Genomic DNA, 15392 nt, shown 5'->3' with positions numbered 1-15392 from the left:
TTGTAGCTATAGTCTCTCTACATAAATTCGCGAGAAATCCTCTACAGATTCTTCTTGAATATATTCACTGTTGAAAGAAAAGCATTCAGTATTCGTTTTAAAGCCCCGTTTCACCCAGGAATATAAATGGGTACCATAACACTCTCAGGGACTAGCTTTTTTATGTGCAGGGTGATTTTCTGCGATGGACTTGCGTCCTGTCCACAGGGAGTAGCAATATACTAACTCGACACTTAATGCTCTATGGAAACTGTGATAAACTCTAGCGGTAATCTAAGCGAGTTTCACTCGTAAAATATTGTCTTTTGACAGCTAACATGGAATAACCAGCCTCAAAAAGTATACGTGGATCAAACAAAGCTGATTTGTATTCATACAACTTCTCTTGCAGGAAATTTTTCAACTAGCCTAGGGATTCTATTAGAATTTCCACTGTTAATCATATATGCGCGAGTTTGATTTAAAATCAGTAATTGCTAAACATAAGAAATGTTAAATTAGATAGAGATAACGATTTCTGCCATTTCTTGGGGTCAAAATTCATTAAATGACAGGGGCAGCAAAGTGCGTAACAGCGAACGTCTGTCACGATTAAGACAAGCACAAACTGAAGGACGCGCAAATCAGGCATTACCGTTTACAATTCATGCAGCTTCATTAGGTAAAGGAGGGCGCAGGCAAGTGTAACTATGTGTTATTCTTTTTCTAAATAGTTTATTTTAAGCTATTTTTGAAAGGGAAAGTTCATTACCCACTTTGATCAAGAATAGCTTGCGTAGGCATTTTTTTTAAATGCGTACATAACCCAAAGTATTCAATTGAAATCAAGTAGCGTGGCCAATTAACGGGGTAGTCCTCGGGAATTAAATCGAGAGGGAAGAAGAAATGAATGAAGCGATTAATGAATGACAGCAACTTTCTTGATAAAAATGATGATGTAATAACAATCAAAGTTCTTTTAATTTGCGTAATAACCTTAAAGGGAAGATCGGAAGCCATAAGCTCTTTTAATTTTCTTTTAGTAATCAACAGAAAAAGTTCTTTGCACACTTTGTGCGCATTTGAGAAATTTCAAGGACAAATCATTATCAGCTATGGCATCTCATTTCAATAATCCGCGAGAATATGTAGGTATTAAAACACTGTTTTAACTTAGGTCCACTGCACGCAGCCTTATAAGACGAACACAACAACGCTTTAAAAACATGCATAAAGAAAAAATTTGATTTTATCAACTGAAATAATAATGCAAATTGACCAGCGTAAAGAGTTTCTAAAGCTGACATTTCGAAAGTCAAGCCTTCGTGAGAGGGAAGGGGAAATACCAAATAAAATTTGATATAACAAGATCATTTTTTTTATCAACTGAGTTGATAATGGAAATTGGCCACCGTAAAGAGTTTGTAAGCTGACTTTTCGAGCGTTAGCCCTTCGTCAGAGGGAAAGCCTGTCATTCACACTGACGAAGGGCTAGCGCTCGTAACGTCAGCTTTTTTACCCTTTACGGAGGCTAATTTACGTTTTCAACTCAGTTGTTAACACTAAATTACCTGCTATACTCTCCCACCGACACAGCACCACAGTTTCTTTAGAAACTTACCCCCTTTATTGTGGATTGCACCCTTTGCATCACTGATAACTGTGAACTTTGTGTCGATAAACCATCGAAATTTCTATCGTGTTACTGAAGTTTTCCCCGTTACGAAAGAAAGAAGTTTAAACAAGGTATCAAAATTCAACAAAAAATGTCATATCGAGCAAAGCTGATCATTTTCCGCGAAAAATGGCTAAACTGGCGTAATTCAATGATAGAACGCAGATTTAATGATGCATGAAACGTGAAATAATCTCGTTATTCTATTTATCGGCTAAATATTGTCATATGCTTTTACAAACTGATCAGACTGAAAAGAAGAAGTATCAAGATATTCAAGCATGTCTCCTCAGTGGTTCAGGTTTGCTGTGGTTACTCTTATCAAACTGGTGCTGGTTTTTGGTCGACATAAAGTTGGAGCAGATTTCAGCGATAACTGCGACAACTCACCTAATTCCCTCTCATGCATCCACACGTATGAAGAGCTTTATAACAGCTTAGCAAAGTCAGAAAACAATTTTAACATTGAGTCAGCTATATATCCATCGAGGAGGCCTTCTTCTGTCCGTGTGCTTGTAAATTTACATGGTCCTAACGAGGCAGAAAACCTCATGGTGCCATACACTTGGAGCCTTTCCTGTTTGTATGTTGCTGTACCACCACTCATGTTGGAAGTTTTGTCCCTCGGATCCATCCTTGTGACGCCTCGGACTCAAACACTGAATATAACTATTCCATATTTCTGCTGCAATGTGTCAAAGAAGGAGGATGAAAGAAGGATAATCATTTAAGAAAGGATTAAAAGAGCTCTTGCATCGGTAAGTGTATTGTTTTCTCCCTTAATTTGGAAACAACAGGAAACTGATTAAAAGAGCTGCCTTCAGTACTATTATTCCTCCGTTAGTTAGCAAGTATGCAGAAATGAAAAGAAAATAAACGCTATCATTTGATTGGCAATAAGGTACACGGACGTTCCCCTAAACGAGAATTGTAAATTTAAACAGATTTTGGTCCTGAATTATTCTAAAGGTGTTTCGAGTATGCAACGTTAGTAATTATCTTAGCTGAAGTCTACTGCTAAAAAGGCTAAGTCTTTTGAGCCAAGCAACCCACACTTTCCACATATTGAAGACTGGTTGCGAGTTAATCGCATGTATTTATAACTAGCACCTTGTCAAGTTTCCCTGAAAATTTTCGGGGTTGTACTCATCAATATTCCCCGGTGGAAAAAGGTATTGCTTAACTCACTAACAACCGTCTCTCAGTTATTGACCATCCTTTGAAGTTTATACAGTTTTGATATAGGATTGCTGTTACATTTCAGCTTCAAGATCTTGCCGTATCACCAGGGATACGGGATCTAAGGATGAACACAGCGGAATGTGTTATCGAAGGCCACGGAATAGACATAGAGGCTACAGGACGCAGTGTGTACATCAAAGTAATCCATTGGTGTTCATTTCTTTTCACTTTGGCAGTTTTCTATTTGTTAACTTCATTTATTGAACATTGTAGAAAAGAAGGTTGGTCAGAGAAAAACTCGGGGAGGGAACACACGAATACAACCGGCCGAGACAGGCAAAAGATCAGGATAAAAAATACTGCTAAGGCTATCTTCTATCTAGGTGTTTTGTTGCCAGTTCTTGGTTTAAGTCAACAATTGGTGCTCCTTTTACTTTTTGTAAATTTTTACCTGGAAGAAGTTCTCCTTTACAAGGACATTGTACCTATTTTAGTCTGTATCTGGTTTGCAATGGCATTCAATACAGTGATTGGCCTAATACCACATATCCGTAAGAAATTAGAAAATTATTTTCCATGGCTGAAGACAGACTCGGCTGACAGGGGAGAAGGTATGAGCTGTTTTTCTAAACCGGTCGCCTATACATGTGCAGCCACCACTAGTTTCTGTTCCTGTTGGATGCTAATTGGCATAATGCTTAACCCGACTTGGGGTTTGACTGTTACGCTTATAATATGCTTTACTTTTGCCTCCTTCACTTATGCTGTCTACGAATATCTGACTTTAGTTAGCTGTAAACAAGATGGAGTGAAACCCGATAAACTGCATGCTCTATTACCTGGTCTGTTGGGTTTCCTTGCTGTTTTTGTCTTAATTCCAGTAATTGTGTTCGCCAGCCAGTCATTTAATGGAAGAGAAACTGCGGATGAAACATTGAAGACCATACTTATGACTGCTCTTGGTTCCTTCATTTCGTGGTTGTCTTGGAAGAGGCTTCTGGACAAAAGCCAAAAGTCAGAAGAGAAACAAACCTAACTCCCATCCAGTGACCCAAGGCGGACGCCTTCCGACGTCGTTACGGATACTGACTCAAGGCAATTTTCATTCAGCGATTCATCAACTTATTACACCTCAAGTCAGAATTCTTTATATCATACATGTCCTTGCCTATGTCATCCACCAGTAAACGATCACGATACGGCGGAAAGCCAGTCAAACGATGGTTCATTTATAGAAAAAAGCCAAGCATGTGCCAGAATGGTGCGAAGTGGTGAAAATATCGAATTTAACGAGAAACAAAGGAATGACATAGAGAGCAAAGTGTAGCAAAATCTGAATTCGTCGGCTTAAAACTCGGTCTCCATGTGGAATACCACTTTTATTTGCAATCGACTTCTTAAATTACGATTTGTAGGGTCAAATAAGGTATTTGAATCGGTTTGCAGATTTTGAAATGTCAAAATAGTAATGAAATGGCGGGAAAAACTATTTCCTACTTCTCTTATAACATACGTTGAGTAACCACTCGTCTGGAAACTCATACATTTAACAAAAGGTAGAAAGATTTCGCGACTTCAATGAAATCAATTGCATCACGAGGAACTAAGCACAGTGCCATAAGTGGCAATGGCGGTTGTGTGTTGGGAATATGCCATTATTAAGGAAATGTATGAACTAGATATTTTTCCAACAGTGGGGTTGTTACTGGAAGAACAATCTGTCGAGGAGTTTTTTAATAACAAGAGAAGAGGCAAGATTTTTTCATGTTTAAGATAACTCTGCTCAGGAGCACGAGCGAAATGGCTGTACTGTTTTAGTACTTTTTGTTGTACAAATATAGATAGAGTCTAGCTGTGGATCTGAGAAGGAGTCATTTTCTTCATTGAGGAAGTTTTTCATAAGAGCTTTTTCCAAGATATTCTCGAGGCCAAATACCATGGAACACACGAGTTCTCTACTGTTGATAGGTGACTCAGCTACATTTAACTGACAGGAATTATTTTTTACTGATGTGATCAGTTATGATAAATTCAATCTTGTATTACCTTGATTACATTGGAAATCTAGTTAAATAACGTTAGGATCTATTGCTCTCTAAAAAACTTGTAAAACTAAAAACAAATTGAGTGTTCGTCCTCAAGTCAACGTGCAAATGAATCAGCTTGCATTTTCTCAAAATTATATTTAGACATCATTAACAATAGCTGACCCGTGGCTGCAGTTGTCACGACATCATTATCAACTTGTAAACAATGGATACTAAAAACATCGCTCGACTTGTAAGTCAAATCATGTGGAAACGTTCAGCCTATTAATCGGTAAGGTAAATTTCTCACGATATCAGCCTTCCCCATAAGCCTCGAGCTCAATTATCGACCGGACCGGATAGCCATAAAAGATCAGGCATATTATTTATTTGAACCGTTAAAGAATTAAGAAATATAAGTGTAAGAGTTTATAAGTTTACAACTTCCGTTTTCTTTCGGAGCAATCTAGTGTGACTTATTTCCATTGACACCCAAGTAAGTGATCTGTGGTCGTTCAACTCCTATAGTCACAGGCTTAAATATGGATATCTCATTTTGGTTTCGTTTCACTTGAAGGTGGCAAAACAGAAAAGGCATTAAAAGAATATCATAAAACAGAACATCAAACATGAAGAGTACAAAAACGTACCATTCAACAAGCAACACATATATCATAAAATAAGAACCATCCGCACTAAATGTATCAACTCGGAGGCTATGAACTAAATAAAGTGTCACTCAGCTGCTTTGATGATAAGCGATACATTTATGAAGATGGTATAACATCTTACGCTTATGGACAAATTTGAAGATGCAACGTCACGGCACATCTATACCGGCCCACCTTAATAATTCAGCGCTTCAATGTAATATTTCTACTGAACGATGTGACGTCACGCCACAGTTGTGTCAGCTTACATCTTGCAAGTTTCACAGGCACAGTCTAGTTCATGAGTCCATGTTAGAGCTGCCTCATGATGACTTTTAAAATAATCAACAACGGTTTTACCATTCCTTACAAACCATATAAATGGTAACTTACATCTTAACACCTTTTTATAAGGACTAAAAAGCTTGTAAAACATTCTAAGTTGCCAAGCTCTTGTTTTCTTAACTCTACCACTAGAATCAACCCAATCTTCGAGGCTACCAGAAACTCGCTTCATACTCATTTCCTCTTTAAACTTTTCAAAGGCTCGACTGAGGCACATTTCATATACGAATGCATTCTGAATAACATAGTTTTCGACAGTCCTAAAGCAGTCATAACAATACAACCTCATCCAATAGTCAGCAAATAGGCCACATTTTGGTAATAAAACCCGTTGATGATTTTTACGTTGATATCTCTTTTATAGCCAGTGTCATTCACATCTTCTAAATCCAAATCATGCACCAAATCGGTTAAACCAGTTTCACTCCCAGCCATTTTTAAGATAAAATTAATTCATGACCTTCTAAATATACCACAGGCGGCCCAAGCTTCAGCTGTGTGATGATCATCTTGCTAAATAAGAGTCATGGCGAAATTATAAGAGTTTGGATGGGAATATTTTTACGACCGCTCCTAAGAATAAAAAATACAGTCAAATTCTCAATAAAAATACCACAGTGCATCGCTTGTTATCTGACCGCTTACTATATTAAAAAGAACCCATTTTGGCGAGTTATCCATTTCTAAATGCCTGTAGTAAACTTAGAAACACCTGGAGCTTGGGCCGCCCGCAAACATCATTAACTGAGATTGGTTGAAAAAAATCACGAGACAGTCGTATGACCATCATTCCACTTTAAAAACAATAGAGCAAGTTCAGACCTGTTAGCGGGCAACCTCCTATTTTGTTTCTGAGTACTTGACTAATTATTCAGATGCACTCTATCCGTTCAACCCTGCTGGTCGCAGCCGTCAAAGTGGGAATATTGTTCCTGCGTTTCTTGTCAGTGTCATCGAGCAGATTGCTGTGTCAAAAATCAATCCTACTTCGTAACTCACAAAAAGGTATTTATTTATACCATGATTTTTCTTAAGTGAGTAAGCTCGTCTTAAAGTTCAAATAGCGATAACATAACACAGACCCAGTAAAGTAAATCGAACGCAATCGAACTGAATTTCAATTAGATATTATTATATATGTAAAACAATGGAAAAATGTTTCCTCGACTCTAAATGTCTAAGAAATAATTGTCCCTTCATCAATTGTTCATTTTTCTGGTAAATTAGTTAAGAGTATCTGATATTGTATCTAAATAGCAACCAGTCTTGCGGCTAAACAAATCTTTTCCTTTTTCACTGAGTCCGGGATAATGTTATGATGTTGTAAGGTGAAGTTATTCCTTAATCACAAATTTTACATGCTGTATAACAGTTCAAGCTAACGATATTATTAAGTATGATTCTAATCATTATACACCTGAGTACAGCACTGTTTATTAAAAAACTATAATCTCAGTAGTTATCTTGTGCCAAAACAGGTTTGGATTTTTTAATTTACATCTCCAATGTAGCGTTGTAGTTCTGGATGCATTTTATATAAATTCATCACTTAGAAAGATTTTTCAACTCTATATAAAAAACTGTAATGTGCGTGCAAAGAGGATAACAAGCCAACTTTTAAATAGTGCTTTCGTTCAGATTTGAGTTTACATAGGTGGCTGTTCCTACAGTACATGGCACCCTTAAGAAACTAAAATTGTTCTGGTTTAAAAATTGAAAAAGTTCGTCATATCTGGTGGTCTGGAACGAACACAGATGAACTTTGCCCCAACAGCCTCTTTGAAGACAAGTGGGTAATACTAGGAGGGGGGGGGGGTCTATCAGTCTATAAAACATCTCCTTTTAAGTATTGTGTCAATTTTATTTTTTCTCTACCAAATTAAAGCTGTCAAGGTTTTTCAGGTATTTTACTACACAACTGATCTTGCAAGAGCTTTCACATGCACCAAGTCTTACTGAAAGCACTGCCAAATACAAAGACCTCAAATCGTACCTTTTTTTAAGTGCCCTATCCTACACAATGTATCAGTTAATTAATCTTGTAGCAGTATGATTACTACAAAATATGACTTAATAAGTAAATTCAGACTTCTCAACATGTTTCTAATAACCCTTATTGGAGAAGCCAAACCCCTGGAAATTAAAAATAATGTTTCAGAAAGTCAGTCATAGCAGAGAAAACCATGTGTCACTAATAATTACTTATTACCAACAGACTGACATATGCTTGCCTAAAGGTCAGTGTATTGAGGGGTCTGGGTTGAATTCCTTCCCGAGCCATAGTTTAGTGTTCCTTAGCAGATTGTTTCACTCTCTCAAGTCCTCTCTCCACCCTAATAAACTTGTAAAACTAAAAACAAATTGAGTGCTCGTCCTCAAGTCGTTGGTTTGTAAGTCAGATCGTTTGGTTTGTAAGTCTTCTTTACAGGAAAGGTACTCTCCACCTGTTTCATAAAATTTTTCTTTTAGTTGTAAGCATGTCGTCCACCTACCAAAAATTCAAAGACGATCAGGGTTAAGAGAGTTTGTTTATTACCTGAAAGGTTTGCTGACACAAGTTTAGTTATGAAAAAGCCCCACAAATTTATTAGACGCAATATAAGATTTCGATGTCTAAAATTTAATGTTTTTGCGAGGTCTTAGTGACTAGAATTAGTGATTCCGTGGTCATAAGCCTACGATAAGCCATTAGTCGTTAGGAGGGTTTAGGTAAGAAGTTAAGCTGTTTCCGGCGCTAATTTTTTTCCTTAAATGTTTATATCAAAAGGAATTGATTTCAAACTTTGATTAGTAGAGGCTTTATTCAGAATGGCAAACGATAGAAGCTTACAGATACGGATTATTGGAGTTAGACATTGCTATTTCATGGAAACCGGAAGTATCGTGAACGTGTTCTTTTATTTACATCCAGCCGATATACTAAGTATTTGGCCGAGCCAAAATGTAAAGAATTGTACCACAAATTACTGCAGATAAACTGTTGCCAACAACCTTCCCACAAGCGTTACGATCATTTAAGCCACATCGTAGCTAGTTTCTCCACATTAATTCGCGAGAAATCCTCTACTGATTCTTCTTGAATATATTCAATGTTGAAAGAGAGGCATTCAGTATTCGTTTCAAAGCCTCGTTTCACCCAAGAATATAAACGAGTACCATAGCACTATCAAGTACTAACTTTTTTATGTGCTGGGTGATTTTCTGCGATGGACTTGCGTCCTGTCCACATGGAGTGGCAATATACTAACTCGACACTTCATGCTATATGGAAACTGTGATAACCTCTAGCAATAATCTAAGCGAGTTCCGCTCATAAAATATTTTGTTTTGACAGCTAACATGAAATAACCAGCCTCAAAAAGTAAAAGTGGATCAAACAAAGCTGATTTGTATTCATTCCGCTTCTCTTGCAGGAAATTTTGGAACTGGTCAAGGGATTCAAAGCTATTAGAATCTCCACTGTTTTTCAAGGATAGCATTTTTGCGAATGGATCTCAAATTTCTCGTCTTAATTCAACTTATGATATTACACTTATTTCCAAAACACATGTCTCAAGCAACAGCTACCAATAACTGTACAACTGCGGTCAATTCAACTGATGCCTGTAACAAAATCACTTACGAACAAGTTTACAACATCTTGGCGAAATCAGAAAACAGTTTCAACATCGAGTCGGCTCTTTATCCACCCAAGAGGCCTTCCTCAGTTCGTGTGTTTGTAAATGTCTATGGCCCCAACAAAACGGAAAGTTCAACTCCTGCTGCCAAATACACGTGGAGTATATCTTGCCTGTACGCTGCTCTTCCTGCTAAAGTTCTTGAATTTTGGTCCTTATGGTCAATCATGGTGACCAGTCGAACACAGGAGCTTAACATAACAATTTCACTTTCCTGCTGTGATGTGACGAAAGGGAAACTAAAAAAACAGATCGAAGACGCTCTAGCTGCTGTAAGTACTTTGACCAATTTAGATTATGTGCCAAAGTAGCAAAAGAATTCTTATTGAACATTAAAAACCGATCAGGAAAAAACATTGCACTCTTAACCTTGTAAACATCTTCTCCGAAAAGAATTGAAAGTAGAGTTGTTACTTCAGTTATTATAACTTCATCTATGGAACTGAAAATGTTAGTACCCCTTGGAAAATGAGAAATTCGGATAGGTACGATTTTGGACTACGTCCCCACCCCTCTCCCCTCTCCTCGTCTAAATTTGTTAATTAACATCTTCGTTCTAGTCTCTCCCACAAACTGTAGGTCACTTAAATGAACGCAAAAAGCTAAAACAGTTCAAAAGAATTGTCTTTGAAGTCCATGAACAGAAACGCAACGATTCTCTAAAGTGGAGATAAAATTTCCATCTTTGCGGAGAGAGTGATTCATATTTCCTTTATTCGAGTTGTTTGGCAAATTGTGCCAGAGTCAGGGAGATTCGTGTATGTTCCCAGAAACTTATGGCTTATTCGGCAGAGTTGGCGTGTAAGTTGGGCATGTACACTGTTATTATGACCATGAACCCATGACTTGGTACTAGTCATACCAAAAGGAATTCATTGTTCTGTGTTTTAAATATTTTTTAAAACCTTCCAATACCCCATAGCTTAGCACTTCTTTTTCGCTTACTCTTTTAGAATCATCCTTTTCTTTGATTTGACTTAGTTCTGTCTTATGTTTCATAGCTCCAAGATCTGGCTGTTAGGCCTGCAATGAGAGACCCCCAACTGAATTATGCTGAGTGTATCACAGAGGAACATCAACCAAATATTTCTTCTGTTACAGAACACAGTTGGCGAATAATAGTAATTTTAGTCCTCTCTTTCCTCTTTTCGATAGTGTCTGGGCCATTGTTGGCCTTTATAACAACGAAAAAACGGGATGAGCTCAAAAATGAGGGGGATAGGGAGTCAAAAGATAAGAAAAATTCGATAGATTTCCTTTGTGGATTTTTGTTAGTAATATTTGTTGCTATATATATAGCAAAAGTGGTAATAGTTTATGGATATAGCAGCGGTGAGAAAATTGTTCCAATTAACATGTATGCTGTTTTTGTAGCAATACAACCAATTATTGTGTTTGTTGGGATTATAGTCTCTTGTATGACATTATATTGCTGTGGGGAAGATGAGGAAAGACAACAACAACAAGGACATCCAATGGAGGACATTGTAAAGAAGAAGTCATTCTTTTTCATAATTTGTGCAAATTTAGCAATCTACCATTTTTGTTGGCTCTTAGTTGGAATAATGCTGAATCCTATCTGGGGTCTCGTTGTTCTGCTTGTACTTTGCCTTTTTATTGGTGTCTCAACCTTTGCATTTTATACCTACAAGTCTTCAGTCCCTCAAGGGAACAACCTAAAAAAAAAATGTCTGTTATTTTCCTCATGTTTTGCTGGGTTCCTAGCCATCTGTGTTCTTATTGTTATTGTGATTCTAGCTGGGCAGTCATATAATGGAAGACAAACTGCTGATGAAGCTTTGAAAGAAGCAGTGATGTATTTAATCTCTATATTCTTTTCATGGCTCTATTGGAAGGGGTACTGGCTTAGATCTGCTGATCATGAAGGAGGTCATCTTCTGAATGAACTAGCGTAAAAGAAATGCAAGCACTTGTGTCTTAAGATGCTCCAATCCTTTCATTTGGATATTATTGTACATGTAAACCAATGGAAAAATGTTTTCTGGACTCACCCTAATCATCTGAGTAATAACTAACCCTTCATTAATTGCTCATTTTCTGGTAAATTAATGAAGAGTATTTAGTATTGTTTCAAAATAGTAGCTGGTCTTATGGCTAAACTTATCTTTTCCTTTTTCCCTAAGTGCTTGATAATGTTATGATATTGTAAGGTGAAGTTATTCCTTAGTCACAAATTTTACAAGCTGTATAACAGTTCATGCAAATGATATAATTAAGTAAGATCCTAATCATTACACACCTAACTATTTGAAGAAGTACAGCACTGTTTATTAAAATTATAATCTCAGTTACTATCTCGTGCTTAAACAGGTTTGGATAGCAAACCTTAGTAGCCTTAATTGTATAAATTTAACTAGCCTTAGTTTGCATAACTTGGTACCAATGAAGCCCAAACTAGCTAACTGGTGAAATGTTTACCACCAAGGTAAATAATATTTGTGCCTTTCGAAGTCTATAATTTTTTTGTTCTCATATACAGGTTTGGATTTGTTTACATCTCCAATGTAGCATTGTAGTTCTGGATGCATTTTATAAAAATTCATAACGTGGAAAAATTTCTAAATCTATATAAAAAACTGTTAGTAATATGTATGCATAGAGGATAACTAGCCAATGGTAAACAGTGCTTTCATTAAGATTTGAGGTTACATAGGTGGCTGTCCCTACATGGCACCTTTAAGAAACTGAAATTGTTCTGGTTTAAAAATGGAAAAAGTTCGTCATATCTGGTGGTCTGCAACAGAACACTGAGTGGGGAGGGGGTCCATCAGTTTATAAAACATCTCCTTTTACGTATTGTGTCAATTTTATTTTTTCTTTAGTGAATTAAAGCTGTCAAGATTTTTTCAGGTATTTTGCTACACAACTGACCTTGCAAGGCTCTCACAAGTCTCTCACAAGGCTCTCACCAAGTCTTACTGAAAGCACTGCCAAATACAAAGACCTCAAGTTGTACCATTTTTAAGTGCCCTATCCTATCCAATGTATCAAATAATTAATCTTTTAGTAGGATGACGACTATTAACAAAATATGACTTAATAAATACCTTCAGACTTCTCAATATGTTTTTAATAACCCTCATTGGAGATGGTTGTTTCAAGACCCGTTTTAATCAACCATTCAGTAGCATACAGCGTTGTAAGACTATATAGATGTAACTCGATCTCAGTCTAGTTAGACATTGATGGCGCATGTAATCACGTACATATTGCAACAATGGTAATACTTTCATAATCTGGGTAAGCTTTTTTAAGTCTCTTGACTGTGATGGAGTAATCAGCTCTACCAAACCCCTAGAAATTAAAAAGAAATGTTTCAGAAAGTCAGTCATAACAGTGGAGAAAATCATGTATCACCAATAATTATTTATTACCAACAGACTGACATATGCTTACCTAAAGATCAGTGTATTGAGGGGTCTGGGTTAAATTCCTGCCCAAGCCATAGTAAGTGTTCCTTAACAGATTGTTTCACTCTCACAAGTCCTGTCTCCACCCAGGAACAAGATGTCAAGAATAGGTTCTGACAAACTGCTGGAGAAACCCAACAAGATGCTGGGTGGTAACCTGCAATAGACTTACATCACATGCAGGGGAGGCAAGTGGTGCTACTCATAGTCACTTCATTCGGGCCTGAACCCTTTACACACCAACATTAGCATGCATTTTCTCCATTCTGTTAGCTATATGTTTCCTAAGGTGCTGACAAGAAGAACTTCCCAAACAATCCAGGGCTTTTGTAGTTTTTGATCATTTCCATTATTCTCATGACCTTAGTGTGTGATTCAGGGGTGATACTGTTGGGAGAAATTAGATGTTAGTCACTCTTAGAGGGTCAAAGGGTTAACCAACCAAAAAGTCTAGTTATGTGGGCCCCAAAATGTTGGCTACAGAGCAATTGCTACCCTGTTTTACCCTCACAGCATGAGACCCAGATGGTTTTCAGAATAAAGAACACAGGGAATTAAACATGTACACACACAAATTAAAGGATCAAAATTAACCCATCAATCCACCTTTCTCTACATAAAAAGTACAATGAGAACACTTAAGCAGCATGGCTGAATGACAATTTTAAGGCTCTGCACTCAACTTAGTAAATATGTGTACCAGTATATCTTTCAGATACAAGGATTGACTGAATGACTAATAATAAAATACACGACAGGTCCAGAATTTATATGGCCCATGAATTTAGCCTTGGTTCTGCCACTTGAGCATCTGAGATCAAAAATAAACACCACAACAGACAGAGGCTTGTTTTGGGACCAAACACTCTATTAAATGTATATATCTTACGTAAATAACACACTAGACTATTACATAACAAAGATATTGGACGAATACACTAAACCAACGGTCCAGCAATCAAGAATAAACTACAAACACGAATAAGATTAAGGTACAATCATAACTGTCGATGGTGTGGGTGGGAGGGAAACTAAAACTTTCTTAATGCTAGAAATAAACTTGTTGCTTGCTTACTTGCAAGATTACTAAAAACACGTGCACATACATCTAAGCAGTAATACTAAAGTAATTTTGTAATAAAAACGCATTAGCGTGGTGAATAGCCATTGGCTTTACCCATTCAAGTATTATGACTTACATGCGAAACAAATTGCTCAATCTTACAGAAAAGGGAAAGTATTAACATTCACTCTGCCTGTACCCAGTCCAGACCTCTCAGTTATCGATGTTTAGGTTCGTATTAATAGAGATAAATATTCACTTTTTATCAGGTATAATTGAGGTTCTCCAGGCTACTGCACTGGATGAAACTACCCTCTAACACAGTTTACACAACATCTTCAGATTAAACTGTAGGTTCTTCAAAAAAACAAGTTTTGTCTCACACTGCGGTATGACCTCGTAACAAATCGAAAATAATAGAACATCTTAATTAATCCTGAGGCTGAAACCTATCACAGAATAACCATACACAAGGATTTTCTTGTCACTGAGTCTGTAATGTTGTATTCTGTCTTCACCTAAACATTCAGTTTTCAGTCTCATCTCTCTAATTTCCTTCTCTACTTTGTCATAAATATCAACTGAAAGAAAGACGTGGGACAAAATTATTAAAAATATCCAATAATACAACACAGGCCTCTATACACTGGTCAGTCGCATCACTAACAACAATCAGCAGGAAAATGGACAAAATAATACACAAGAAGCAAAATGAACAAAATAATACACAAGAAGCAAAATGAACAAGATCATATCCTGAGTGTGTTTAGCAACTAGGGAAAAGGCAAGATTTTTCATGTTTAAAAAAACTCTGTTCAGGAACACGAGCGAAATGGCTGTATTGTTGTGCTACCTTTTGTTGTACAAATATAGACTGAGCCTAACTGCGGGTCTAAGAAGGAGTAATTTCATATGAGGTTTTTCCCAGATGTTACTGTTCTTGGGGCTACAAGTTCTCTACTATTGATAGGTGACTTAGCTAAACTAGACTGACAGGAATTATTTCGTACTGATGTGATCAGTTATTATAGATTTAATTTTGTATCACCCTGATTACATTGCAAATCTAATCAAATAACGTTTGGGTATATTGCTTTCTAATAAACTTGTGAAACTCAAAACAAATTGAGTAAGTCGACGTGAAAATAAATGAGCTTGCATTTGCTGGAAAATGTATTTAAAATCATTCACAATAGCTGACTTGTGGCTCCTGTAGTCACAACACCCTTATCAACTTGTAAACACTAGATACTAAAAATATCGCTTGACTTGTAAGTCAAATCATGTGGAGGCATTCAGCCTATTTATCGGTAAGGTAAATTTCTCATGATATCAGCCTTCTCCATTAGCCTTGAGCTCAATT

General features: G+C 36.9%; 2 protein-coding genes and 1 pseudogene across 3 annotated transcripts in view; 2 read left to right on the top strand and 1 right to left on the bottom strand.

Moving 5' to 3' along the window:
- LOC113682272 (14 kDa phosphohistidine phosphatase) overlaps positions 1–15392 on the bottom strand; it is a 36759-nt gene that overhangs the window by 3194 nt on the left and 18173 nt on the right. The window lies entirely within an intron of this gene.
- Positions 1590–4018, top strand: LOC149047643 (uncharacterized; annotated as a pseudogene). Its single transcript, XR_016185897.1, has 2 exons — positions 1590–2412; positions 2919–4018. The product of XR_016185897.1 is annotated as an uncharacterized LOC149047643 (transcript).
- On the top strand, positions 6728–12407 carry LOC149047642 (uncharacterized). The gene is made up of 3 exons (XM_089204045.1): positions 6728–6863; positions 9272–9807; positions 10537–12407. Exons 2-3 carry the CDS (start codon positions 9346–9348, stop codon positions 11449–11451), a joined length of 1377 nt encoding a protein of 458 aa, XP_089060171.1. The 5' UTR covers positions 6728–6863; positions 9272–9345; the 3' UTR covers positions 11452–12407.

Source organism: Pocillopora damicornis, chromosome 4 (genome assembly GCF_964200805.1).
Source record: "Pocillopora damicornis chromosome 4, jaPocDami1.2, whole genome shotgun sequence".
Classification (NCBI taxonomy): Eukaryota; Metazoa; Cnidaria; class Anthozoa; order Scleractinia; family Pocilloporidae; genus Pocillopora; species Pocillopora damicornis.
This window is presented reverse-complemented; position numbering and strand designations above follow the sequence as displayed.

Excerpts from the sequence above, each read along its gene's own strand:
- LOC149047642 (XM_089204045.1), top strand. The coding sequence starts at position 9,346 with ATGGATCTCAAATTTCTCGTCTTAATTCAACTTATGATATTACACTTA. Across the intron at positions 9,808-10,536 it reads TCGAAGACGCTCTAGCTGCT|CTCCAAGATCTGGCTGTTAG; the intron begins GTAAGTACTTTG and ends TATGTTTCATAG.